At 40.1% G+C, this 24324-nt stretch overlaps 7 protein-coding genes across 7 annotated transcripts in view; 2 read left to right on the top strand and 5 right to left on the bottom strand.

Annotated features, from left to right (window-relative positions):
• Window positions 1–4843, top strand: part of LOC130687251 (ecdysone-induced protein 74EF-like) — a 56849-nt gene extending 52006 nt beyond the window's left edge. The window contains 3 exon segments of the mRNA XM_059495177.1: window positions 1429–2049; window positions 2163–2358; window positions 2546–4843. Coding sequence (XP_059351160.1) covers window positions 1429–2049; window positions 2163–2358; window positions 2546–2654 — 926 coding nt within the window. The 3' untranslated portion in view covers window positions 2655–4843.
• Window positions 4844–6063: 1220 nt separating this feature from the next.
• Window positions 6064–8824, bottom strand: LOC130687263 (proton-coupled amino acid transporter 2-like). Its single transcript, XM_057510417.2, has 12 exons — window positions 8419–8824; window positions 8208–8363; window positions 8007–8143; window positions 7880–7893; window positions 7684–7805; window positions 7517–7601; window positions 7212–7450; window positions 6929–7147; window positions 6846–6870; window positions 6624–6771; window positions 6466–6539; window positions 6064–6397 (listed from the first exon to the last, which is right to left on the bottom strand). The coding sequence occupies exons 1-12, from the start codon at window positions 8529–8531 to the stop codon at window positions 6236–6238; spliced, it is 1494 nt and encodes a 497-aa protein (XP_057366400.1). The 5' UTR covers window positions 8532–8824; the 3' UTR covers window positions 6064–6235.
• A 323-nt stretch (window positions 8825–9147) lies between these two features.
• On the bottom strand, window positions 9148–11101 carry LOC130687548 (neutral amino acid uniporter 4-like). Its single transcript, XM_057510722.2, has 11 exons — window positions 11017–11101; window positions 10875–10946; window positions 10800–10813; window positions 10583–10707; window positions 10433–10517; window positions 9982–10378; window positions 9850–9913; window positions 9715–9771; window positions 9529–9647; window positions 9366–9439; window positions 9148–9307 (listed from the first exon to the last, which is right to left on the bottom strand). The coding sequence occupies exons 1-11, from the start codon at window positions 11099–11101 to the stop codon at window positions 9149–9151; spliced, it is 1251 nt and encodes a 416-aa protein (XP_057366705.2). The 3' UTR covers window position 9148.
• A 584-nt stretch (window positions 11102–11685) lies between these two features.
• Window positions 11686–13978, bottom strand: LOC130687268 (proton-coupled amino acid transporter-like protein CG1139). Its single transcript, XM_057510421.2, is given in 12 exon segments — window positions 11686–11957; window positions 12026–12099; window positions 12159–12277; window positions 12345–12401; window positions 12472–12535; window positions 12604–12759; window positions 12762–12996; window positions 13057–13141; window positions 13214–13335; window positions 13401–13414; window positions 13487–13623; window positions 13694–13978. Coding segments are annotated over 12 exon segments (1401 nt in total). The 5' UTR covers window positions 13870–13978; the 3' UTR covers window positions 11686–11795.
• A 164-nt stretch (window positions 13979–14142) lies between these two features.
• LOC130687267 (proton-coupled amino acid transporter-like protein CG1139) lies at window positions 14143–16376 on the bottom strand. The gene is made up of 11 exons (XM_057510420.2): window positions 16090–16376; window positions 15894–16030; window positions 15815–15828; window positions 15608–15729; window positions 15448–15532; window positions 14990–15383; window positions 14867–14930; window positions 14746–14802; window positions 14561–14679; window positions 14427–14500; window positions 14143–14361 (listed from the first exon to the last, which is right to left on the bottom strand). Exons 1-11 carry the CDS (start codon window positions 16260–16262, stop codon window positions 14194–14196), a joined length of 1407 nt encoding a protein of 468 aa, XP_057366403.1. The 5' UTR covers window positions 16263–16376; the 3' UTR covers window positions 14143–14193.
• A 498-nt stretch (window positions 16377–16874) lies between these two features.
• LOC130687282 (uncharacterized) lies at window positions 16875–18230 on the top strand. Its single transcript, XM_057510436.1, has 3 exons — window positions 16875–16976; window positions 17182–17405; window positions 17474–18230. The coding sequence occupies exons 2-3, from the start codon at window positions 17199–17201 to the stop codon at window positions 18029–18031; spliced, it is 765 nt and encodes a 254-aa protein (XP_057366419.1). The 5' UTR covers window positions 16875–16976; window positions 17182–17198; the 3' UTR covers window positions 18032–18230.
• LOC130687253 (ATPase family gene 2 protein homolog A-like) lies at window positions 18225–21370 on the bottom strand. The gene is made up of 10 exons (XM_057510399.2): window positions 20855–21370; window positions 20302–20790; window positions 20067–20250; window positions 19837–20004; window positions 19506–19759; window positions 19345–19445; window positions 19052–19261; window positions 18735–18995; window positions 18512–18676; window positions 18225–18445 (listed from the first exon to the last, which is right to left on the bottom strand). Exons 1-10 carry the CDS (start codon window positions 21270–21272, stop codon window positions 18269–18271), a joined length of 2427 nt encoding a protein of 808 aa, XP_057366382.1. The 5' UTR covers window positions 21273–21370; the 3' UTR covers window positions 18225–18268.
• Between the last annotated feature and the right edge of the window lie 2954 nt (window positions 21371–24324).

Here is a 24324-nt window from a genome sequence, read left to right as displayed (position 1 = left end):
TCCGGCAGTGCGCACACCTATTTTGTATCTATATATATACACACACACACAAGTGGGACGACGAAAGAGATTCTTTGCTGTTCGCGTTTTGGATGGTTGATTATCTTGGAAGATTTTTCAACACACAAAAAAAAAAAGATGTGGGCGGTTTTTGGCTTCCTGTCTATGTCTAGTCATTGAACCGGTAGAAAAAAAGAAAAGTGGAAAAGGAAGCATATATTTATTTATTTATTTATTTATTATTACCCGAGAAGGAAGAAGAAGAAGAAGAAAAAAAAGTCTAGCAGTTTTGAAGAAAGTGAAGAGACAACTCAACGAAAAAAAAAAAAGGAAGTGAGGCTTGCAGTTTTCCACTTTCTCGACAGCGGAAATGATTTTTTTTTTTCTTCTTCTTGGGTCTTCCCCCTTTACCTAACTTTCTGGGAACTCATTTCCTTTCGCCCGTCTTCTTCTTTCTTTCTTATTTTTATTTTATTTTTGACTTTCTAATTTTCTGTGTTGTTTTCACATCTTTTTCGCGTTCGCCTTTAATGTCTTGGCTGGGTTGTGCCTTATGCATCTGATTTCCTGGCTTTCTTCATCACTTCCTATTATCTGTTTTCCCAATTAACCCCTTCCCCCGGCCTGTCCTCCTCCTCGGTTCACTTTCTTTCTTGTTGCTGCCGCCATCCGATTGACGAGCAGAGAAAGTTGCATTACCTATTTTTAAACGTACACTGTTGCAGACACAGCAGCGCAGTTTACTTCACTTTTAATTCATTTCATTATTTCGAGTCTTGCGTTGGTCTTTTCATTGAATCTCTTTCTGCTATTGAGCAAATAGGGGCCCATTACGAAATGTATCCGACAATCACAACCTTGAACTGTCTCCGTCTAAAGAAAACAGACGGACTTCGAGGCATTTGTCCATAGTTCCCCAACGATAAATTTTCACTTTTTATTTGTCAAGTTGAAGGTGGTAATAAAAAAAAAAAAAAAAAAAGAAATTGAATGAAAAAGTAGAGCCCCTTCAAAAATCCAAATATGGGACGTTTTTAATCAAAAATGAATTACTAGACAAAATCAAAATGCGAAGCGGAAAACAGGAACGTTCAACGTCGGCATTTCAAATCAAAAATACGAGGGGGGGAGATGTAATCTGCGTTTGTCCAGGAAACTCATTTGGTTTTTGTTCGTCCTGATTGGTCGTTTCGTCATAAAGAAAAAAAATAAATAAATAAACACCCATTTTTTTGCCTTTTGATGAGGTGCCGGAATTCGAAATCGCTCCGTGTTCTTTTAATGGTAGTTGGAAACGAGTTAACTGGTTGCATATGTCCTCTCCAAGTTGAAAAAAAAAACTTGGCAAACTCTTTCCGACTTTCTATCTAACGATCTGTTTATTTTCTATTTTGTCCCTTTTTTTTTTTTTGGCTTTTCGGCGCGCAGCTGTCAGCGACGGTTTCGACAATTTCCACCCGCCGTCGACGCCCTTGTCGGCTCATCCGCCCTCGTCTTACGCCATCCATTCCCAGCAGCAGCAGCATCAGCAGCAGCAACAACAGCAGCAACAACAACAGCAACAACAGTTGTACAGCAACAGCAATGGCTTGCTGCATTCACGCGTTGGAGGCGGATCCGCTTCCGCCGTGGGACATCCGCCGCTGCATTTGATTCCGGGATCGCCGGGCAACGCTCACCACCACCATCATCTGCACCAACACCATCAGTTCCACCATCATCACAATCCGGCCGGCCCGTCGTCGGCCATGGTGGCCTTGCTGTCCGGATCGCCGTCGGCCAGCGGAGGCAACGTGCCCAGCGTTCCGACTTCGGTCATTCAAGCGCCTTCGACGGCCAGTCCCATTTCCAGCGGCGGCGGAAGCCCCAGTGGTGGCGAAGACAATTACTTCTCCGAGCTCTACAACTTGGGCGGAGGTGTCGGTGTTGGCGGAGGCTATTCCGGTCAATCGGGACTCGAATCGCCTCACAGGCGGAAGAAGATGAAGAAGCAACGTAATCCAGACGGTCCCGATGGATGCCCATCCGGCAAGAGGAAAAACAGAGAAGGTATATTTACATTTTTTTTTTTTTTTTTTTTAATAGACGGATTTATTTTTTATTTTTTACCAACGCTCTAACACCTTTTATTTTTTATTGCTTGGGGTTTGATTTGTGTGTAGCTGGATCAACGACATACTTGTGGGAGTTTTTGCTGAAGCTGCTCCAAGACAAGGACTGTTGTCCCCGCTACATCAAGTGGACCAACCGAGAGAAAGGAGTTTTTAAGCTGGTCGACTCTAAAGCCGTTTCCAGGCTATGGGGTCTTCACAAGAACAAGCCCGACATGAACTACGAAACGATGGGTCGAGCATTGAGGTACGTTCCAATTTTTTTTTTCGATTTTTCCGAAAGCCGATACGCTTCATTTTTTTTTACCTTGTCAAGTCGATACACAAATCTCAGTGGATTCGATGTCGAAACAAGCAAATGTCAAACGTATAGACCATCGATCAATAACAATACGGTGCCCTTTTTTTTCCTTTTTTCCTTTTTTCATTGACAGGTATTACTACCAACGTGGCATTTTGGCTAAAGTGGACGGCCAACGACTCGTCTATCAGTTCGTCGATGTACCCAAAGACATTGTCGAAATCGATTGTACGGGAGCCTAAGGAAGAACTTCTACAACAAAAATCAGAAGAAGGAAATCCAAAATTCTTTCCCCTCTTTTCCTTTTGCTCATCTTCGTTCATCCCTGCGTAAAAGTGTGAAACGGATGGATGCCTGCCTCCGTGCGACCAGGTCGCTGAGAAGGAAAGGACAACAACATTGGTGGAGGATGTCTACCCTCCTCAATTCTCTGCTCCTCGTCCCCCCCCCCCCCCCTTTCTTTACCCCATTTTTTGTCCAAGTGCCTTTTTGATCGGTTCTCTTCTTCTTCACGACAACAAAAAGCAAACAAAACAAATCCACCGGCCTCTTCTTTTTTGAAAACAATAACGTTTGAATTCGAGGAAATGATCCGATTTTCTTTCATCTCGATTTCTTCCTTCTTGTATCCCTTTCAATTGTTTTCTTTCAAAGGCCCGACTTTGTTTTTTTTTGTTTTCAGGAGTTATTTTTGGGGGGGAAATTTTATTTTAGTAGTTCACTGTGTGTGTCGGAACCTCAACTGTGATGATTGTGCGCGCGTTAGTTGGAACGATAAAACCCAAGAGCGATTTAAAAAATTGAAATGCAGATTGGAAGGTTCGTTTACAGTGTGTCCCCACTAAGCCGAAAGAAAGGAGAGGGGCTCAATTCAGTATAAGTGTATTATATAATATTGAAAAAAAAAAAAAAAAAATTTTTTTTTTTTGTTTAGTTATTTATAACGAGTTACAAAAAAATCGTAATCTGATCATCATCGTTGCGTGTGTAATTTATACCAATCCCCTCCATCCCCCACAAAACACCTCGAGGATAGGAAAAATACGACAACAGTTTAGTTCGAGCTACTATCGGTGATTGCGTGAATTTCGTGATTCAGCGTGCAATGTCATATTGTTGTGTGAAATGAAAAAGATGACTTAGGCAAAGGACTAAGGGATGGCGAGGAGGAGAGAAAGAGAGAGTGCCTCGAAGAGTTCAATGTTTATATTCTACATAGCGTTTTTTTTCACCTGTCCCTCCATTAAAACCATTAATTACGAAATAGAAAAAAAAGAAAATTAAAAAAAAAAATGAAGATGATGTAATATTGTTAATTTCCCTGATTGTCGCATTTTCGAAGTGCTAGAAGAGAAACCGAAGAGAGGAAAATTTCAAAAAAAAAAAAAAGTATATATAAAATGTTCAATTTGTTTTTGTACTGTACCTTCGACAAAACAGGTGATGGTCACCACAAAGGGAAACGCTAACGTGCTGTTATCTATATACATTATACATATTCGGGTATCATGTTTGCGCTATATACTTAAGTTATTTCAGAGCGAATGTCCATTGCATGTCATGGTGTGAAACAATGCCTTAATTTTGCCCGCCAGCCCCACCATTTCAATTTTGTTATTGTGACCCTTTTAATCAACCACCAATCCCATTTCATCATCCAAGACGAATCCCAGTTTTCTATGTCTTTTTTTTTCTTTTCTTCATTTTGTTTGAAATCGAGAAACCAAAACAGGGAGAAGGCTAGTTACACTCAATTTGACCTACTCCATAACCCAGACATTTTAACAAAGAAAAATGAAAAAAAAAAAAATCCCTCTCCGCACTTCAATTATTCAAAAATGGCGAACAAAGAAATGGAGATCTCAATTCTGATCCCGTCTTCATCACTGCATCACGCGACACGATGATGGTTCGTGCCAAGAGCCCCCCCCCATCCCATCACACAAATGTCCCGCTCCGTTCAATACTAAACTCCCCCAATTTACAAAAAAAAAAAACAGTTGTTATTTGCCGCTATTCAGAAATTTTATTTCCCTTCCATTTTTGCGCCCTTCCCCATTGGTATCGATCTGAATTGAAAAGACACACATTGAACGTGGATGCTCAGCAATGATGTCATTTGGGCTGGTGGTTTTCGGGTGGTAAGGGTTCGCGTTTAACGCGCCCGTACACGTGTCTATAGGTACGTCTTGACCTGCTTCGCTATTTTAAGGTGCGGCACGATCGATTCGAAATACGGCACGTCAGCGATTTCATTTATTTTTAATGAGTGTGTGTGTGTGTGCGGCGATATGCAGTGCGTTATTGTAATTTCATTGAACCGCTTTGTATTTCTCTTGACCTGAAAAAAAAAAACAAAAAACAAAAAAAAGGAAAACTTGTGTGTGTGTGGCGGGTACATTGTAATAATACAATTGTCGTGTCTATACAATTTGTATCAGTGTTCATCTAAGAAACTTATTCATAATTCATCGTACAAAAGAAAGGTGTGAACATGCAAGGAATAGTGATGCACCTGTTCTGAGAAATAAATGCCACTTTCTGTTGTCAGCCATGACACCTGAATCCACACACGTTCGCCGTGAACAATGGGCAAATCTGGTTTTTCCTGCGATTCTATTTACATATTATTTTATTACGTTTCACAGGTGGCAACAACGAGCCAAGAGAATGCGGAACTCGAAATAAAACGTGACTCGCTCGATTCATGTTTTTATAAGAAAACAAGACAACGTTGCTTATTGAGTCGTCTGCACTGTGAGTTTGGGCGCGCAAACTGTTGGCCATAAACTTTCGGTTTCCTCTGATGACTCATTCTCACTGTGCACGCTGGTAAACGCAGTAGAGGGTCGTAGTGTATCATGGCAGATGGGAATTCCTCTCCCTCCAGTTTTTACAGCTTTTGAGGCGAACCGACCTACTTTGTTTTTCTGCAACGCGTAAGTATCTATTTTTGCCAGAAACAAGGTTAATTGTGCCATAAATGAACGACAGAGTCAACAGAAAATTGCTCATAAACCGTGAAATGTATATCAAACACGTGGTTTATGCCGAACTCGTGTTTACCTAGAAAAATGTGTGATATGGGTGATAACGTAAGGTGTGAAAAATAGACTCTGTATGCTGACCTTGGGTTTGGTGGAGTTTTTAATACCAGAGCAAGCCAACTGCAGCCAAACAGACCGATGCATGGCTGAAGAGAGTGCCAAGGGAAATGTCTGTTGTGTTTAGAGGCAAAACTTTCAGAAGTGCATGTTCGTTGTACTGTGTTGTTTCTCAGTTATGATTCCAATATGTTTCATGCTGTTTCGAGGGTGTCTAAAAAGTATTGTAATGTGATACAGTTAATCCTGGCAAACTTTGAATTGAGGAGCTTATTCGTAATACCTTCTTTACTGCTTTTGCTTCATTACAGACAACTGGCACAGGGCACGCATTAGAGGAGGTGCATTCTTGTGGCTGCTCGGGGACAAGCTTACTCCAAGAGGGAACGTAAACGTCATCACCTAGATGCACGTCAGCCGGTTCGATGCGAACGTCAGAATTTAAGGTAGGACAATGTTTTTCTTCACTCTCCATTAGCAGTGAAACGGATGGCAAAGCCATTACGTCTCACTCACTACAACAATAATGTTAGTTTAAAACTGAAAATACCACCGACGATATTTATTGATATGGATATACAAACCGCTTTCACTGATCAAATCGAGGCAGTTAAAAGGGCCGGACGCGTCTAAAAGTCATGCTAAGCACATTGAGGAAGGATACAACAAGGCAATTAGGACACCGAGAATGAGATAGAAAGGAGCGCCAGGAGTCTAAATTATGTGGAGAAAGCGTTCACTAAAGACTCGATACTGGCATAGGTCCCGGCTAGAAACCCGATGATTCCGAAGACGATGATCAAAGCGTTTTTGGCCAAGGTCCACTTTCCAACGTTCGGCCAATAGGTGATCAGTTCCAGAATGGGAGGAAAGATTAGAGCCTGTCGGGTGATAATCAATTCTTGTAAGGTACTTGAAAAGAGAAACTTGAATCAATTAATTCTGTTACCAAAAACGAACTGCTAAATGCTCCCACCAACGATATGAAGAGATCCAGTTTTGGAATGGCAGCCGCTAGGCAAACTGTTCCCAAACACAATTGAAAAAAAATTAAATTCTTTTGATTTGCGTTTGATTATCTTTTCTAAAGAACAAAAAATTCCTTACAAGTTATTACTACTAAAATGGTCCTGAATGTATACTCGGCAATGAGTTGATTTGGACCATTTTGGAAGTACGTGGAGAGGCTTGGCCAAATGATTTCCATCGGGACGTAAAACTGTACTGCATAACTTCCGAGAATGGCAAAAACCATCTAAAGAAGAAAAATTGTATCAGCAATTTTGTTTTTCCTTTTGTTGTTCATCTGGCCTTTTTCTTTTAATTTACCATCAGTTTCACCAATTGCGCCAATCTAAAGAAAAATTATTTTATATCAAATTGTACATCGTATTTGTTCGCAATTGCCTTACAAGTCCTCTGATGGAAGATTGAGGGTAATGGATCCTTTGACGACTTCGCCATACTTGAGATAACCGTAAAAGCCGACAGCGAAGTAGAGGACTGATACTGTAACCATTCCGGTGTTCAGAACTCCCGTTAGTCCCTCGAATTGTTTTGGCGTCCTCATGTCTTTTTGTAATGGCAAAACCAACGATATTCCCTCAAAGGCGAACACGGCTGTGCCAAAACTGTAAAGTAATAATCACAATTTAGAGATTTGCTTCATTTTGAAAAGAGCGTGTCTTTATCTACTAAAGAGGGAGGGTTTTCCACGAGCCAAATGCAGGGCGTGATGAGACGTTGGGTAAATCTTGAAGAATGTAGTAGAAGATGAGGACTAGGCTACTTGTTTGTAGAATGTTTGCAAGGAGTGAAACGGGCGAGAGATATTTTAATTTGCGAATCCAACAGAGTGGGATCAAAACGACCATCATAATAGCCATGTAAGATCGAATATCCAGGGCGGCATTAGGAAAATAATGGGCAACCACCTTGAAGGGAAAAGCGCCAGTTAAAAACAATTGAAGATGTGGTATAACAAATAGCTAAGCTTTTACCTGTTCAAAATTGGTGGCTGCAAAAACAATGTACACACAGCAAAAGCCAAATTGTGTAATGCACAGGAAGAGATTGATTAGCTTCCTATTTTTAAAAATTTTAAACAAAATTTTTTGCGTTAAAAAAAAAGTTACCTTTTCTCTGTAACTTAGCTATTTGTTTTTACCTGCCAAAATCACTGTACGGAACGAGCTTGGCTGGCCCTGTTTGACAAGCAGTTTCTACTACGTCTGCATAGTCCATGAAGTGATCGCCTTTCCTTCTTTTCATGACTGCTGCACATTTCACCTACACATATTGGAAAAGAAAAATTATTATTGCTCCACGTTAACACTGTTGGATAAATATTAATTTCTTTTTACCAAGATGTGCATGCCTAGAAAATAAGAAAAGGAAAGATTTTTTTGTGAATTGTTTGAAAATAGAGAAAAGTCAGGCTTGTTGATATTATGAGTGACTAAACAATTTTAATGGAGCGGTGAAACTTACAGTGTACACAGATAAGAGCCATGATAGGTACTCCGATTGAACCAACCAGCAATCCAGCATTTTTAAATGCATCTGGCATGGCAAATATTCCTGTGCCAATGTTGCCTTTGAGTAAATGGACCATTGTTTCACAGTTTCTGTTGAGTGACACATTGGATTGAAAGAAACATTTTGTAATAGGGGAAATAGGCTAATACTCACGAAATCGGTCTGTGTGCTTGAGGGGATTCTAGAGGTAATAGTTTTTGTTCTGACGTTTCGTTTTGATATGTGGCTTCATTACCAATGTTGCTTTGACATGTAGCTTCAGAATCCTCCACCGTGCCGACGATCTCTTCTTCTCCTGTTTCTCGAACACTTTATTTAATGGTTAGTAGGGCTTCTTGAGATGGTTATTGCTATGTAGTAATACTTAATGCTGAAGCAAACCAGAGGTTCTGTCACCGATGTGCGTTCAGGAGACGATTGTTGAAGAAGTGGCTGTTTTTCTTGAGAATGGAGGCTTTCTTGTGACCCACGATTCATTTTCGTTTTTTTCGTTTTCTTTTGTAAAAAAATGTATGACTGAAAAAAATTGCAGCAAGTATCGAACTACTGGGCTTTAACAGTACACGGGAGCCGTAAAATTTTGCCGGGGATTTTTACAATTTGCACAAAGATTGAATGGAGTTATTTGCTTGCCTAACTTGAAATTCGACTACCAAAAATGAGTTGCATTTTGAACTGTTACTCATGCACTTTGTAAATGAGAAGTTACTGGGTTTTGGTTACTTGACAGTTCGACATTGTTTTGATGCGATAGGGCATCTGGCGACGTAGGGCGTAAATAATAGTTATTGTTTTTTTTTCAGGAAAATATGTGGAGGGGCTTTCGAAGTTTCAACAGGATATCGATAATCCGCTTCCTAAAAATAATAAATATTTTTCTGGTGCGCCCCACTTGTACCCACAAAAGATATAGCTACGGAAGTGAAATTTGTTTTGACCGTTACGAATATTTGCAATCCACACATTTGAAATCCTTTTGGATAAAAGTTTATTTGTAGCTTAATGATTCAATCTTTTTTGAAGCACCTGGTGCATTTTGAACCAATATGAAAACTTGACTTGCCTTGACTAATGAGTAACAGAGTGGAATCAAATCATGTGGTAGCAGATAAAATTTGCTTGATGGAGGCGTATGTACCAGATGTAAAGCCAGTCAAACCAAAAATTACAATCAGGAAATTCTTGACAATAACCATTTTGCTAACACCAGGCCAGCGAGTTACAATCTCCAATATCGGCGGAAAGATTAAGGCCTGTTGTCCAAATCATGAGTTTGTAGATTTGTGCGATTGTTGGGCTAAACGTCTTTACCAATAATGAGCCAGTCATTGCTCCAACAAGCGAGATGTACAGATCAATTTTGGGAATTGCAGCAGCCAGACAGACTGTAAATGAATGAGTAGAATTTGAGGCAAATTCTGAAATTCTTTATTAATTTTGATTGATATTATTTTATTTGTTTTGCTCTACTTACGAGTAAGCAAAACCAATAAAGTTCTAAACACCAGTTCAGATACTAGCGGATGCTTGTTGAATGTTTCTATTTTCTTCTCCAACACGGGCCATAATATTGGAATGGGAACGTAAAATTGCCTATTAATTTATCAAAGTTTTCCTATAGTTACACACTAAACAGAAAATACGGAATGAATTTACATACATGGTATAACTTCCGAAAATGGCCAAAACCATAAAAACTTTCACCAGCCGAGCCAATCTGTAATAATTGAGGAGAATTTTGGTAATTAAATGGACAGTGATTGCTTGCCGTAAGGAGAAAAACAAAGGGGCGTACATTTCATCTTGCGGGAGATTAAGCGTAATGGATCCTTGAATTTCAGCTCCATATTTGAGGTAACCTAAGGAGAAAGGAGGTAATGGTGCGTGTAGTGACATGATTCGGTTATTGATAGTCAAGAAAAAGAACCATAAAAGCCCATCTCTAATGCTAGGCAAGTCACGAGAACCATTGCTACGTTGAGGATTCCGTTCCAGCCCTCGAAATCCCGCGGATGACGCATATCTTTTTGAATGGGCAAAATAAGGCCGATGCCTTCGAACGAGAAAACGACCGTCCCAAAAAAAAGTGAAACTCCTATCCAGTTGTTGAAAGCTGGTGTGGAAGCCATGGGGGGCAGACCGTCTCGAGCGATGTAGTAAAAGACAATGACGATGCTACTTGACTGCAAGATATTAGCAAGTAATGAAACAGGCGCCAAGAGTTTCAAGTCACGTAACCAATTGAGGAAAATGAGAGGAATTGTGACGAGGCACATAAATTTCCGGACGTCCCATTGTAGGTGGGGTGCGTAGTAATCGACAACCTTTCAATCAGTAATTTTTATCCGTTCGTTGGGTTCCGCTTTTAATTGATTTACCTGCTTCAAATTTGTGCTGGCAAACACCAGGTAAACGCAGCAAAATCCCAACTGTGTAATGCAGATAAATAGGTTCACCAGGACCCTGTGAAATCAAAACTTTGTTGAGTTTCTATTGTCCGCCTCTTTTTGATGCCATGGTGTACCAACCTAGCTAATTTTGCATGTTTTACAAATTGCTGCGATCCTGTTTGAAAGGCCGTTTCTGTCACGTCTGCGTATGAAACGGAAACTTCATGTCCTTTTCTCTTTTTCAGTATGGCAGCTGTTGTCACCTGAAACAAACAATTTTTGAATTTTCCATACATACGACTCGTTTTTTTGCGTGTTTTGATCAGTTATCCAAATGAGGCAAGTAAAATCGTACCAGAATATGCATGCCTAGGAAAATTGATGAAAACGTTAGGATGCTGTTTAATTGAATTGACTCGTTTTTTTTTACAGTGGGTACATATGTAGGCCGTAATGATTGTTAGTACGCTTCCCGTCCACAATCCGGCATTTTGAAACGCACCTTTTGAATGAAAAAATGTTGTGCCATTTTCACATGTTGTCTTGATTAAAACTTGTCAGTATGATAATACCTGGCATAGCGAATAGGCCTGTACCAATATTTCCCTTCAGCAAATGAAGCATCGTCTCCCAATTTCTTTTCAAATAATTTTGCATTAGCCATCAACTGAAAATTTGGTGGGTTCACATATTTACGAGATCGGTTTGAAGTTTTCATTTCTAACGGGGGTCACAGGTGCTGCGATTTGTCTTTTCGGATTGCAGGTTGATGATTGACACAGTAATGGTATCGTGCTGTCACTGGCAATAAAGGTGGCATGTTTTTCGAAAAACATTGAACAAAGCCGTTTCGCCCGTCTGTCTGTACGTCTCTTGACTGAAGGAAATGTCTTTGTTCCTGACGAGCTAATAGCCTACTTTTTCTAGTGATTGCTGGTTTGCCGTTAAATTCTTTCCATTTCGAGGAAACTTTTGCTGTTTAAACATTGTGTGCCTCTCATGTTTTTCAGGGATTCCCCATTATTTGCATCGGGTTTTCGAAATGAAAAACGTTCTATTGATGTTCCATATCTGTTGAAATCTAAACCCCTCCCCCCTTTTTTGTAAGTTATCAATTAGAAATCATCGCTATGACTTGTAGATTATTTTCGCCCATATCCCCTAGCGAGCTTACGCTGAATTCTAAATCAGTTTGCACCATGGGAAAGGCATGAAAGCTAGAAAAAAGCAGCAAACTAAAATTCCATTTCGCAACTTCAGTTTATTTTTGAAATAGATTTGCGGAAAAATGTGCCTCCCTTAACTGATCGTATCTTTAAATTTTGGAGCGGTTCTTGTCTGGCCATTGTTCCTATCCAGTGAATTCTTGGACAATGGCTAAAATGGTGGAGTACGTCCCCGTTATGAAGCCAACGATTCCAAACACAAGAATGACGATGTCTTTAGTGAGAATTGGTTTGCTTATGTTCGGCGCGCATGTGACGTACTCGAGAATAGGTGGAAGAATAAGGGCCTGTGAATATTTTTGTTATTAGCTACGCCAACAAATGTCAATCGATTTTTTATTTTCGCATTCCTTACCAAAAATGTGCCCGTAACGGCTCCCACAAGCGAAACGACCAGGTCAATTTTGGGAATAGCTGCTGCCAAGAGTACTGAAAGAAAGAATGATTTTTAAATTGCGGTAAATAAGGTAAGCGTTTCGTTAACTTACGAGTAACTAGGACCATAAATGTGCGAAATGCAAGCTCTGCGGCGAAGTCATTCTTGGTGTAACGAGCAACGTATTTTGATAGCGTGGGCCACATGATCGGAATCGGGACATAAAATTGCCTATTAAACGTTAAATTCAAAATCTCATTTTAGAACGATGCCAGCTAGAGCTTGAAAATCAAATTACACTGCATAATTTCCGCAGATAGCCACGACCAAAAGAATTTTCACCACTTGAGACAACCTGCCGCAGTTAAAAAAGCAAATGCCTTAATTTAAATTTTTTCTGCCCTATTTTTTAATTCTGAACTTACACTTCGTCTTGTGGCAAATTGAGGGTAATGCTCCCTTCAATGTCTTCTCCGTATTGCAAGTAACCTAACCGAGACGGGTGAAAGATGGGAATTATTATTATTTTTTAAATTTAAAAATAATAGTAATAATACCAAAGAAACCCATGGCGATATAAATGCAGGTAACAATACTCATCCCAGTATTGAGAATTCCAGTCCATCCTTTGAAATCCCATGGTCGTCGCATGTCCTTTTGCAAGGGCAAGACTAACGTGATTGTTTCTAGTGAGAAGATTGCCGTACCAAAAACAAGGGTACGCCACCCCAACTGCCGAACGCGGGCACAGAGTTAGTGGGTGGCAAGGGATCGCGAAAAATGTAGTAAAAAACCACGACGATGCTAGACATTTGCAAAACGTTGGCAACCAGCGAGACGGGCGCCAACAGTTTGAGGTTTCGAATCCAATTGAGAAAGATCAGTGGAATGGTTAGAATGCACATGTAGATGCGCACATTCCATCTGACCTCTGTGTAGTATTCAATCACCTAATAGAAATTGATTATTCATCTTGAACGGCAATTAAAAGGCGTGAGTGAACAGTGTACCGCTTGCAAATTCGTGCTCGTAAATACCAGGTAAACCACGCAAGCGCCAAAATGTTTCAGGCAAATGAAAACGTTAACCGTTATCCTGCAAAGGATGATATTGACAGCTCATTTGATTTTAACAGCGTGGGAAAGATTACTAATTTGGAACACCCACCCGAAAGCTCTTGCGTATTTCGCGTATTGAGGTTGTCCCGTGCGGCAAGCCATTTCCGCCGTCCCCGCATATGAAATGGAAAAATTCGGGTCCCTTCTTTTCATGGCAGCTGCGCTCTTGACCTGCATCGTAATTTTATGATTTGCTTTATTATTGCGTAGGCTAAGGCTACATTAACGTTCTTTACCAACATCTGCATACCTGTAAAAAAAGAAGGGGGGATATATTAGAATAGCAATGCGTTGATTTCTGAAAACAAAAATTGCAACTTGCAGTGAACACAAACAATGGCTATAACTGGAAACATTCCAAAGGCAACCCAAAGTCCTGCGTTTCGGAAAGCTGATGGCAATGAAAAGATTCCTGTGCCGATGTTTCCCTTTAACAAGTGAGCCATCGTCTCAAAGTTTCTATCAAAACAAATGATTTTTCATTAATGTAAGGCCAGTCATTACAAGTAGTAATTTTTGTGTGTGGTACGAAATAGGTTGGGGAATTTTCTTGTCGGTTGTTACAGCCATTTCAGCATCTTTAGAATCGGCACTCTCTGATGATAAGCTACCACGTTTGTCATCTATCTTGACCACATCTTCCAACGGAATTTCTGTCACTTCCTCACTCTTGCTGCTTACGTCCCCCTCATTGTTGTCCGCCATCGCTTCAAACTAGTATTTTGACTGTCAATCTCCTGAATTTGACTGATCAAATAGTTTAGTCTGATGGGGAGCCTATACTTGGGTCACAGACTACTATCGACTGACGAGAGGTACATCATTTGTGCTTTGACGTCGTCTTATCATTATGTATAGTGGATTAAATGAGACAGCGTTATCACTTTATCAATCGATGTCGAGCAAACGCCTGCACTGAAGGACATTTTTATGGAATTTCCATTTTTTTTTATTATTATCATTTTATTTATTGGTGCATCAAAACGTATCGGAAGCGAACGATTTTTTCCAGCTATTCGTTATGCGTTACTAGTCCGAGCCGCTAAATTCTTGCACGATAGCTAAAATTGCAGCATAGGTTCCAGTACCAAAGCCGATAACTCCGAAAACGAGAATTAAAACTTCTTTTGTGATGGTTATTTTGCTAATGTTAGGCGCGTGCGTGACGTACTCGAGTAGTGGCGGGAAAATCAGAGCCTGCGAGAAATTCAAATTTTGCACACATGTCAGTTTATAAATACCACTTGTGACGTTTTTTTTACCAAAAATGAACTCCCGAACGCTCCAACAAGGGAAATGAACAAGTCAATTTTGGGAATAGCGGCGGCCAGAACCACTTAAACATAAAATCATTTTTTTAAAATGGAGTTTTTGGAATGCATTTAGCTTTTCTTACAAGTAACAAGCACCATGAATGTGCGGAAAGCCAGCTCAGCTGCCAGGTCATTACTCGTATATCTAGCTGCATATTTTGACAATGTTGGCCATATGATCGGGATTGGAACATAGAATTGCCTGTTCGGAATTAAGTTGGGAACATTAATTCTTTGCATGGTGAATCTATGCTAATAAGAATAATACATAGCGTAATTTCCGCAAATGGCTATAACCAAAAGTATTTTCACCACTTGGGCCAAACTGTCAAACGATAATCAAATGGTTACTAACTCAATTGACTTTTTAAATTTCACTCAACACTCACACTTCATCCTGTGGCAAATTAAGCGTAATACTTCCCAAAATATCTTCTCCGTAAGCCAAATAACCTAATGAAAATGTTCCGTTAGCTACGCATCGGTAATTTAGAAAAGAAGTCCAATCGTACCGTAAAAGCCCATTGCAATGTAAATGCAAGTAACAATCACCATTCCAGTATTGAGAATTCCAGTCCATCCTTTGAAATCCCATGGACGACGCATGTCCTTTTGCAACGGTAAAACCAATGCGATCCCTTCGAATGTGAAAACGGTCGTACCGAAGAACAAGGGTAGGCCTCCCCAGCTACCGAAAGCCGGGACAGAGTTGACTGGTGGCAGTGGATCTCGGAAAATGTAATAAAAGACGACGACGATGCTTGCCATTTGCAAAACATTGGCAATTAAAGATACGGGTGCCAACAGTTTCAGGTTGCGAATCCAGTTAAGGAAAATGAGGGGGATCGTTAGAAAACACATGTAAATCCGCACATCCCAGCCTAACTCGGCATAGTATTCAACAACCTAATTCAACATCACGATTAGATTAGTATGCATGACATTGAATTTCACAGATGTTCCATTTTACCTGTTGTAAATTCGTGCTCGTAAAGACCAAGTAAACGCAGCAGAATCCAAATTGTGTAACGCAAATGAACACGTTGATGATAATCCTGCAAAACAATTTTATAATGAAACCTGTTGATGCATCATACAACTTTTTTTTTTCCAAAAATCTTTTGACGTACCTAAAAGCCCGACCGTATTTTGCATATTGAGGTGGTCCCGTGCGACAAGCAGTTTCTGCAACGTCGGCATAAGAAATAGAAAAATCGCCTTCTCGCCTTTTCATAATGGCTGCTGATTTTACCTTTAAATTTGATTGATAGTTGCATCGTTAGTGCAACTTAAAAAACAATGAAAGGTAGTTTCGGTTGTCCAATTCTCTTACTTACCAGCATTTGCATACCTGAAATATTGAAGGTATGTAAATGGGTGTAATTAAATGATTTTTTTTTTTTAATTCTAACTTACAATGGGTGCAAATAATAGCCATAACAGGAAGCAAAACAGATCCAACCCAAAGTCCCGAATTACGGAAAGCCGAAGGCATAGCGAAAATTCCAGTACCGATATTTCCCTTCAGTAAATGAGCCATTGTCTCGAAATTCCTACGACGTTGATTTAGTGTCAAAACAATGGCATTTGAATTTTTAAAATTGATTTTTACGATATTGGCTGGTATTTTTGCATTCCGGGTGTAACAGCTATTTCGGCATCTTTAGAGCTGACAGATGAATCGGTACTTGGACGTTTGGTGTCATTTTTGGTTAGCGACAAGTCTTCTAATGGAATGTCAGCCACCACTTCACCACTACCGTCTTCTTTATGATTTTCCACCATCCCTATAAGTTTAGCAACCTTAAATTAAATTTAATTACCTAGACAATACCTCTACCGGACCTTTTCAGTTACTTTTATCGGTCCGTGGAGATTATTGTCGACTGAACGGTGAAGATCATCTCCGTGTTTGTCTCGACTCGACGAGTCTTATCACAATAAATCATCTGCTCGACGTTAGTTTTTTTCCCTACTTGCCTGGCACACATGTCAATCATTCGGTATGAACATCTTCTTATCCCGGCATGATTAGATGCTTTGTGTTTTTTTTAATGGATTACGGTTTTGTCGATCACCTATTCGTTCTGTAATAGTTTGAATATCATGTGAAGGCACATTATCTGTGGCAGCTTTTCGGTAACACCCTGACGCAAACATATCCTTTATGAAGCGTGCAAACATCCATGGCCTTTGACGTGTCATCAGATACAGGGACATTTTTGGGGCCATTGTGGCTTATTTGTGATCGCATTTACAGCGACGGAAATATTTTTTATTTGAACACATTTATTTTGATAGGTTCTAATCAGATAAATGTAGAAAATGTTTAAAGTACCCAAGTTTCCGCCTCTTCCCCTATTTGACTGCCTTGGGCTGCGCTCGCCTGCCTTCATTTGTTTCTTTTCGAAAGCTAGAGTCCAACATTGAGTAGTCACAACAACTGCTTTTAATATTTACAGCCACGCCTTACCTGTCCAACACACAGAATCAGAATAGGTAGATATCGAGTATATTTTAGTAATTCCCACATTTAAAAATATAAATTTCCTTTTTTCAAAACATCTTTCTTCTGGAGAAAAATACTTTCTTTCAATTACTGCAATCTAAGACCTACATCCAACGTACATAAGACTTAAGTTTTTCCTCCACTGACCCGATTTTTTGTCCGTTTGTTTTCTTTTCATTCTATTTACCACGTCAGAATCTCAGAGGTCGAAAATGCAGGCTCAGCATGGCAGGCAAGGGAGAACCAGAACACCAAGTTTGGGTGGCACAAGCTCAATCTATTCCTATGCCAGTACCACAAGGACTATGTCCAGGTCTATGAAATCTTTACGGGTAGCGTGGTATAAAAAGCCTATATTGCAAGATGCATTTTTTACTGACATTCAAACAGGAGCTATGATAACAGCAATTTTTTCCATGGTATGTTTTGTTTTACATTTTTTTTTCATACATGGGCGCACTCTTAAAATGGATATTTCGTCATCTAGGTGATCAGCCTGTTTACCATTGCTACAGCGGTGCTAGATATCTACTGCTTAGGAATGACCAAGCCGGGGGTTACCCACTATGGTTACTACATTATGAGTTTCCAATTTGTTTATGTTGGCAATGGCAATGTCCGTAACACTCTTATTGTGTTTGCTCTGTTTTCTGCCATAGCAGCAATAGCTCTGTTTGTAACTAGCTGCATTTTGCTGAAAGCTCTTCGCAAAGAGATTGAAAAGGATATGGTTCCTTGGCTTTTTGCCTCTGGTGTATTTTTCGTTTGGCGTACCATTGCCATTATTTTTGCATCAATCGTTAACGATATGATATTTGGTTATCATATTTCCATGTGTTTGTTTTGGGTTGCATTTATTTTGCTCGGGGCCTTAGGCTGGGTCATCGTGTATTCCCTTTATTTAGAGTTAAGCGATTTGACAAAGCTCGAGGATTTGGCTCATTTGAGAATGGGGACAATGAGCAGTCTCAATATGACCCAGTCGATCGGAGGATCCAGACCGACGACACCACACAGCACAGTCTCAACTGCACAAGTGGTCTGAATTTTGGAGATCTCGCGTTTTTGTTTTTTATCCGTTCCAAATCATTCCATTCCGTCCACCACATATGTAATAATAAGGAATCTCGTTTCCTTTGTATCGACTTTTTGGCCATCATCCAAGTTGTATAGAGTTGACTAGCCGATTTTCCTACTTATCAAGCAACGATGATGAGGAAAAAAATAAAAGGCATAAATTTTTATGGTTTCATTTTATTCTCCAATCCTATTGAATTCCATGTCATATGGCATGCAGACCGCTTTCTTTGACATAAGTCTCGTAAAAATTCACGGTTTCTGTTGTGATGCGAGGTGTTACAACGGATAAAGAAAATTCGAAATGATTCCTGCAGATCTGTTTTGCTTCGATATCTTGTTCCAATGCCCTTAATGCAGCTTCATTGCAAACAGCAGCAACCTGTATAGTAAAAAATAAGTTTGATGGTTAAAATAGTTTCATAGTGGCTTAAATATTATGAAAAACCTCTGCTCCAGAGTATCCCGATGTATTGGATACAAGCCAATCCACTGAAACTTCAGGGTGAATAGGCATACTGTTAAACTTCAGCTGGATAATTTCTTTCCGCGTAGCATCGTCTGGTAGAGGGACATAGACTATACGATCCAAACGGCCAGGTCGAAGTAAGGCCTTAAGAAAAATCGATTGTAGTTGTAATTTGCAACTAATGATGCTTTATATACCATACTTTGTCAATCATGTCTGGTCTATTAGTAGCTGCAACGACTGTAACGTCTTTTAATGCTTCAATACCATCCATTTCAGTTAACAACTGGGCTAAAACACGGTCGCCAACGCCAGCAGATGTGGATCCTGAACCCCTCGCCGATCCTAGAGCGTCCAGTTCGTCTAGGAAGACAATGGCCGGCGCAACTTGGCGGGCTCGCCTAAAAACTTCTCGAACGGCCCTTTCGGATTCGCCTACCCACTTGCTAAACAACTCTGGACCCTAGAGTTGCGTCAGTCTTCAAGAACTTCGTTTAAGGTAGGACAAAAATACTTTACCTTAACAGCGATAAAGTTCAATCCGCTCTCCGTAGCCAAAGCTTTGGCAATCATAGTTTTAGAACACCCGGGTGGTCCGAACATTAGTAATCCGCGCGGAGGCTCTACTCCGAGTCGTTGAAAAGCTTCCGGGTAGCGCAAAGGCCACTCGACAGCCTGTTTTAGTTTAAGCTTCAAATCGGCCTGGCCTCCAATATCTGTCCAACGAACCTAAGCGTTAAGAAAAAACGTTTATTTTTTCAGGTGTTTGCGTGCGGTTAGAGGCGAGTCACTTAATAGCCGCCAAATCTTACGTTAGGCACTTCCACCAGAACTTCTCTCATCGCACTCGGTTTGACTAGATGTAAAGCCTGCTTGGTATCTTCATCCAGTAGAAAAACTTCCGTGGTAGAATCTTGATAGTAAAAAAAGGTTGGTATAGAACTGAAAGAACTGCGGAATCAAATAAGATTACCAGGAGACGTGCTGGATATGATGCGCTTGGCGGCAGCTAAGGAAGCTTCAGCGCAAAGGAGCGATAAATCTGCTCCGACGAAACCATGTGTAATCGAAGCTAGATGGTCGATTTCTTTGGCATTTAAACGATGTGGAATTTTTCTGAGAAGGACATTAAGAATGTCTTGGCGTTCAGCGACCGTTGGAGCTCTGATTTCTAATTCGCGATCTAATCGACCAGGTCTCCTCACGGCAGAATCTAGTACATCAGGTCTTTGTACGTACAAAATTTTGTCGATGAAATTGTGCTGCATTTTTTTTTACGCTAAAGAAAAAATGACCGTTCGTACCTGCTCGATACTCCAATTATCGCTACACGGGCTTGAGGTGGAATAGAATCGATCATTGATAACAGGGTTGCAACTACGCGGCGTTCCTGATCGCTATGAGATGATGAGCTAGAGTCTCGTTTAGGGCAGAGTGAATCTATTTCGTCCAAATAAATGATGCAGCAATCCCTAAAGGAAACAATAGTATTTAATTTTTTGCGCGTGAATAGTCGAGCATCACGTCGTATTACTTTTTGATGGCGTCTTCAAATTTTTCTCGTAATCGGGCTTCCGTTTCCCCGTAATACTTGCTGAACAATTCCGGACCTTGTATTGTAACCATAGGAACTTTAAAGTGGCCAGCAACAGCTCGAACTAGGAGTGATTTGCCCGTTCCTGGAGGCCCGTACAGTAGCACTCCTCTTGGACCTATGCCTAAAATTCTTTGATTAATAATAATCTAATTTTTTGGGATCGAACTATTACTTTTTGACGTGGTAGTTGCTTGAAAAACGCTAGTGCACAATTTTTTTAGCTCTTCTACCACTTCGTGACCGCCACCAAAGTCAGTCAGTTCTACGTGCGAAGGCTCAGATGAAACCTCATTCGGTGCATCAAAACAGATTTTGGTATTCGACAGAATCAACGAATAGACATGGGAATGGACGTTATCCATAGTCAGTGAACTCATTCCAGCTGAAAGGTCGTCATCTGATCTTGCGCTGTTAGTTGGAATCACCTTCTCCACTGTTATCAGCCATTTTTTCCCCATATGTTTAAGGACTAGGCGATTTCCTTTTCTAACAAGGTGGTTGTCAAACTGATGAAGAAACATATTTTCCAGCAGATTTGTTTCAAATGGAGGGCTGTCTCGTAAAGCAATTTTCAAATGCACTCTTGCTGCTATGTATTTTTCTTCACCTGGGGAAAATATATAAAGATTTTTTTGCTGGTCCATGGATAACAACCTTAAAACTGTAGGGGGAAAAGTAGAAGCATTAGGCATTGAAATTTAGTAGAGATTTCAATGATAAAATACTTTCAGGATCAATGAAGACTGATGAGGGTGGGATATGGCAGCAAGGCCAAGCAACGAAAGTCGATGATTTTGATTCAAAGGTCTCAACTTCAACATGAGATCCTATCACTATCCCACATAACTGCATGGCTGACGGAGAAATCAAGGCAACATGGGACTTTTGTAGCTTATGTACATTCTGTAGACACTCTTTGCAGGGTTTGTCTTCAAGAACGCCGCAAAGTCGTTTGTTGATCACGAACCCATGGTTGACGTCGGCGTCAGTGAAATCGTGACTAGCAATAGCAGAGCACACCACCTCATGTCTGAGGGAATCCCGTAGGACAAAAGTTGCAGCACACGACACACAGTTTTTCCATTCTACTTTCGTACCGAATCGCGAAGGAGTCTGAGGAGTTTTTGGAGTTTTTGGGGCCATTGTTTATGAGTTGAGCCCCGCTAGAAAAATTTGAAGCACATGTGACAGCTGTCTTGAGTCGTCTGCTAAGGGTAATTTCTAAACAGTAGGAATTTTCGGCTTTGTTATTCCATGTTTTCCCAGTTCTCGATCGTACTTGCAAAATGTTTACACAAAAAATCAATTGTGACGTATTTTAAACTCCGGTTTGCTCGTAGATGACCACAAGCTGATGCCTCCGATCAAGTTACATTCAAACCACAAACCGGCTAAGGGAAATTGCTACATAACGTCGAACTCTGGAGAAAAAAAATAGTCATAGAAGGAAAAAACGCATTAACTTGTGAAAATTGAAAAAACTTTCACCAGCTTGGGTGCTAAACTGCTAATCGTGCTTTCTGATCACGTGTGATGCTTTCGACGATACTCGAGGCAGGCTTCTACATGTGAAGTGTTTTTTTTTCTTACTACACTCGTGTCTTTTCCGTTAGGTATTCCCTTATTCAGAACATCAGTAGATTCTCTTAGATCTGACAAAATGAGGCCACTGCAGACAAACGCATTGTATTTTGTATTCCGTCTAAGCGTTCAAACTTGCTCAGCCGAAAACTAAATAGAGTTTTTTAAAGATTCAGCGTCAAGAACGATACCTACTGCATTCGTTGATTCCTTGTACAGTAGACGGCAAAACAGAAAACGTTCTGTAGTTTAATTCGGGCGTTCGACGTCTGAGTACAATGTCGTATAATGTCACCTCAATGCCCAAGGAAAAAAGAATAGAGAAGCAGTAAAAGAGTCCATTTAGTTCTTTTTTTGGCCACATTAATGTTAATAGTAGGCATGTTGTAAAAGCGCGGAAGAAAAGAAACTTTAGTAATTGAAGACTGTCATCACCTTTTTATGCTGGCCATTACGAGCCATCTTTGTATTTTTTACTAATAGCATTCGGTTGCTACACGACGTCTTTTTAACACTCGCCTCTTTGTTGACCATCTGTTTCATCTAGAGGATGAAAAATAGTCCATATTAGACTTCCACTAAAGTTGTGTCGAATTGTTGGTGAAATTCTCATGACGTTTGCCTGACTTTACAAACAAGGGGCATTTGAGATTCTATTAATATACTACAAAGGTTGATGTGACGGTAAGAATACCAAGTGAGATCAGCACAAGCGCACAATTTTCCGAAAAATCCCCTGAAGAGATATACCTAAAATATCTTTACAAGAACACTGTTTTAGAATTTCAGAAGATCCATTTTTTTCCACTTAAAATTTCGAAAATGTTTTATAAGCTAGCGCTTTAACAAACGGAAATCTTCTATAGGTGTTTGGAAACACCTATCTATCCATAGGTGAAAGGATAGTACGCGTAACGATTTGTTGAATTCATGATGCGCTATGCGATAAAACTTTTCACTTGACAAAGCAACAGACAAACAACTAGACAAACAACTTTTCAAGCAGCAAGAAAGATGGGATTTCTCATCGCCTTGTTTAATCCTACCTTAATTCGACTCTCAATGAATGTTTAATACTCTTATCAATCAGACAGCGAAAAAGTTGTTCAAGCCACTCTACTCACCTGATTACCAATTTAGTCACACAACGCAAGAAACCTTTTTACCTGATCCACACGCTAGAGTTCATGTCTTGAACAAGATTCGAGTTGATCGTTCGAAGTTCTTTCATTTCTCGTTCCATTTCCACCATTTATTTTGCGTAGAACTTGCTTTCTTTTAAATTAATCATGCCTGATCTATTTCTCTTGATTGAGTTTTTATTTTTACGTCGTTGGTTCTTTTCGTCTTTATTTTTGCTTCTGCGTCACGCAGATGTGCTGATGTCATATGGGGTGATGCGTTCCCACGAGCCCACATTCATCTTTGTATTCGGTACCGGTCAGTCAGTGTAACCATGTGGCGTGAGTGAGGGAGGAGCCGTGACTATATAATAACCGTATTTTTTTTTCTTTCACATATCTTGAAAAAATAACAGATCGTTAATCGGATTACAGCCAATTCATCTTTCACGAGATGTAATGTGTATTATCTCATACGAATTGTGCGTTTTAGAAAGGGAAAAAAATACAATCGTATTTTCCTTTCATATAATCGTTCACGCGATTTTGGTGGATGTTTGCCCTTTGGACGATACCATATCGCTCTATCGTATTCACCAAGAAATTTCCAAATACTGCTAGGTATGCTGCATCGGTATTCAACGCCCTCCTTTCCGAAATTGAAGTTGGTTTAGTACGCTTGCAGGATCTGTTGTTAAATCCTTCTTACTGTTTTCCTGAAATATTCTTCAGTGCAAAGTTTTTGTCCAAACTGAGGATTTCAATTTCTTATTTTATTTTTTTTTTATTTTCAATTCAGAATTGCTATTTTCATAATCTTGCTTTATTGTGTCCGCGGCGAATCAAGGCGATTATTAAACTTTGCCCGAGAGATTAAAGTTCAAGGCGGAACTTTTTCTGCAAGGCTTTCCAGTTTTATTGCGTTACCAGATGCCGCTCGATTGCACTGCGTGAACCAAATCAAACAAATGTAAAAACTGTAAATATGCCATATGCCTTTACTGTACCGACTCAGAAACTGTTGAATGTCTCACGCAGTGAATCGTTTTGGATGCACGTCTGCGGGGCGTTTGCCACAGTGGTGAACATCCTTTTTTTTCACATATCGCACCTAGAAGTGTGCCGGTATTATACGTCTCCGCATATTGAAGCATGTTCAGAATAGAGTGCTGTGTAGAAAGGAAAGTTAGATCATTGACTCGGATTCGATTACACGATGAACAGCAGAACTCTTAAGAGCTCTAAGGCTGATGCATTTGCCGCTGAATTAGTATGAGGAAAAACAAAAAGGATAAAGAAGGTTGAAACCAAACTAAAAAATGAACTCGTACCGTGCAAAGAGAATGTTCGTAATCAAACGAGCAGTGCACCAGCTGAAACTGTATGGACGTAATAACAAACACATGATCATTACACACTCACAGTGCTGGCTCTTGAGCTCACGCTTTCTCTTTCGGCTGATTCGTCCCCTAAAACATTGGTAAAATTAATTG

The sequence above is a fragment of the Daphnia carinata genome, chromosome 4 (assembly GCF_022539665.2).
Source record: "Daphnia carinata strain CSIRO-1 chromosome 4, CSIRO_AGI_Dcar_HiC_V3, whole genome shotgun sequence".
Classification (NCBI taxonomy): domain Eukaryota; kingdom Metazoa; phylum Arthropoda; class Branchiopoda; order Diplostraca; family Daphniidae; genus Daphnia; species Daphnia carinata.
The sequence above is the reverse complement of the archived record's forward strand: the minus strand, read 5'-3'. Positions and strand labels throughout refer to the sequence as shown.

Coding starts and splice junctions, on each gene's coding strand:
- LOC130687263 (XM_057510417.2), bottom strand. CDS start 8,531: ATGAATCGTGGGTCACAAGAAAGCCTCCATTCTCAAGAAAAACAGCCA. Junction 8,364..8,418: donor CTGGTTTGCTTCAGCATTAA/GTATTACTACAT, acceptor CATTAAATAAAG/TGTTCGAGAAACAGGAGAAG. Junction 7,148..7,211: donor TGGAAAACCCTCCCTCTTTA/GTAGATAAAGAC, acceptor ATTACTTTACAG/TTTTGGCACAGCCGTGTTCG.
- LOC130687548 (XM_057510722.2), bottom strand. CDS start 11,101: ATGCAAAATTATTTGAAAAGAAATTGGGAGACGATGCTTCATTTGCTG. Junction 10,379..10,432: donor CCAGCACAAATTTGAAGCAG/GTAAATCAATTA, acceptor ACTGATTGAAAG/GTTGTCGATTACTACGCACC. Junction 9,308..9,365: donor CAATGACTGGCTCATTATTG/GTAAAGACGTTT, acceptor TTTGGACAACAG/GCCTTAATCTTTCCGCCGAT.
- LOC130687267 (XM_057510420.2), bottom strand. CDS start 16,262: ATGGTGGAAAATCATAAAGAAGACGGTAGTGGTGAAGTGGTGGCTGAC. Junction 16,031..16,089: donor CAAAAATACCAGCCAATATC/GTAAAAATCAAT, acceptor TCAACGTCGTAG/GAATTTCGAGACAATGGCTC. Junction 14,931..14,989: donor CATTGCAATGGGCTTTTACG/GTACGATTGGAC, acceptor CATTTTCATTAG/GTTATTTGGCTTACGGAGAA.
- LOC130687282 (XM_057510436.1), top strand. CDS start 17,199: ATGCAGGCTCAGCATGGCAGGCAAGGGAGAACCAGAACACCAAGTTTG. Junction 17,406..17,473: donor TAACAGCAATTTTTTCCATG/GTATGTTTTGTT, acceptor TTCGTCATCTAG/GTGATCAGCCTGTTTACCAT.
- LOC130687253 (XM_057510399.2), bottom strand. CDS start 21,272: ATGGCCCCAAAAACTCCAAAAACTCCTCAGACTCCTTCGCGATTCGGT. Junction 20,005..20,066: donor TTTGAAGACGCCATCAAAAA/GTAATACGACGT, acceptor TGTTTCCTTTAG/GGATTGCTGCATCATTTATT. Junction 18,446..18,511: donor CGGGATACTCTGGAGCAGAG/GTTTTTCATAAT, acceptor TTTACTATACAG/GTTGCTGCTGTTTGCAATGA.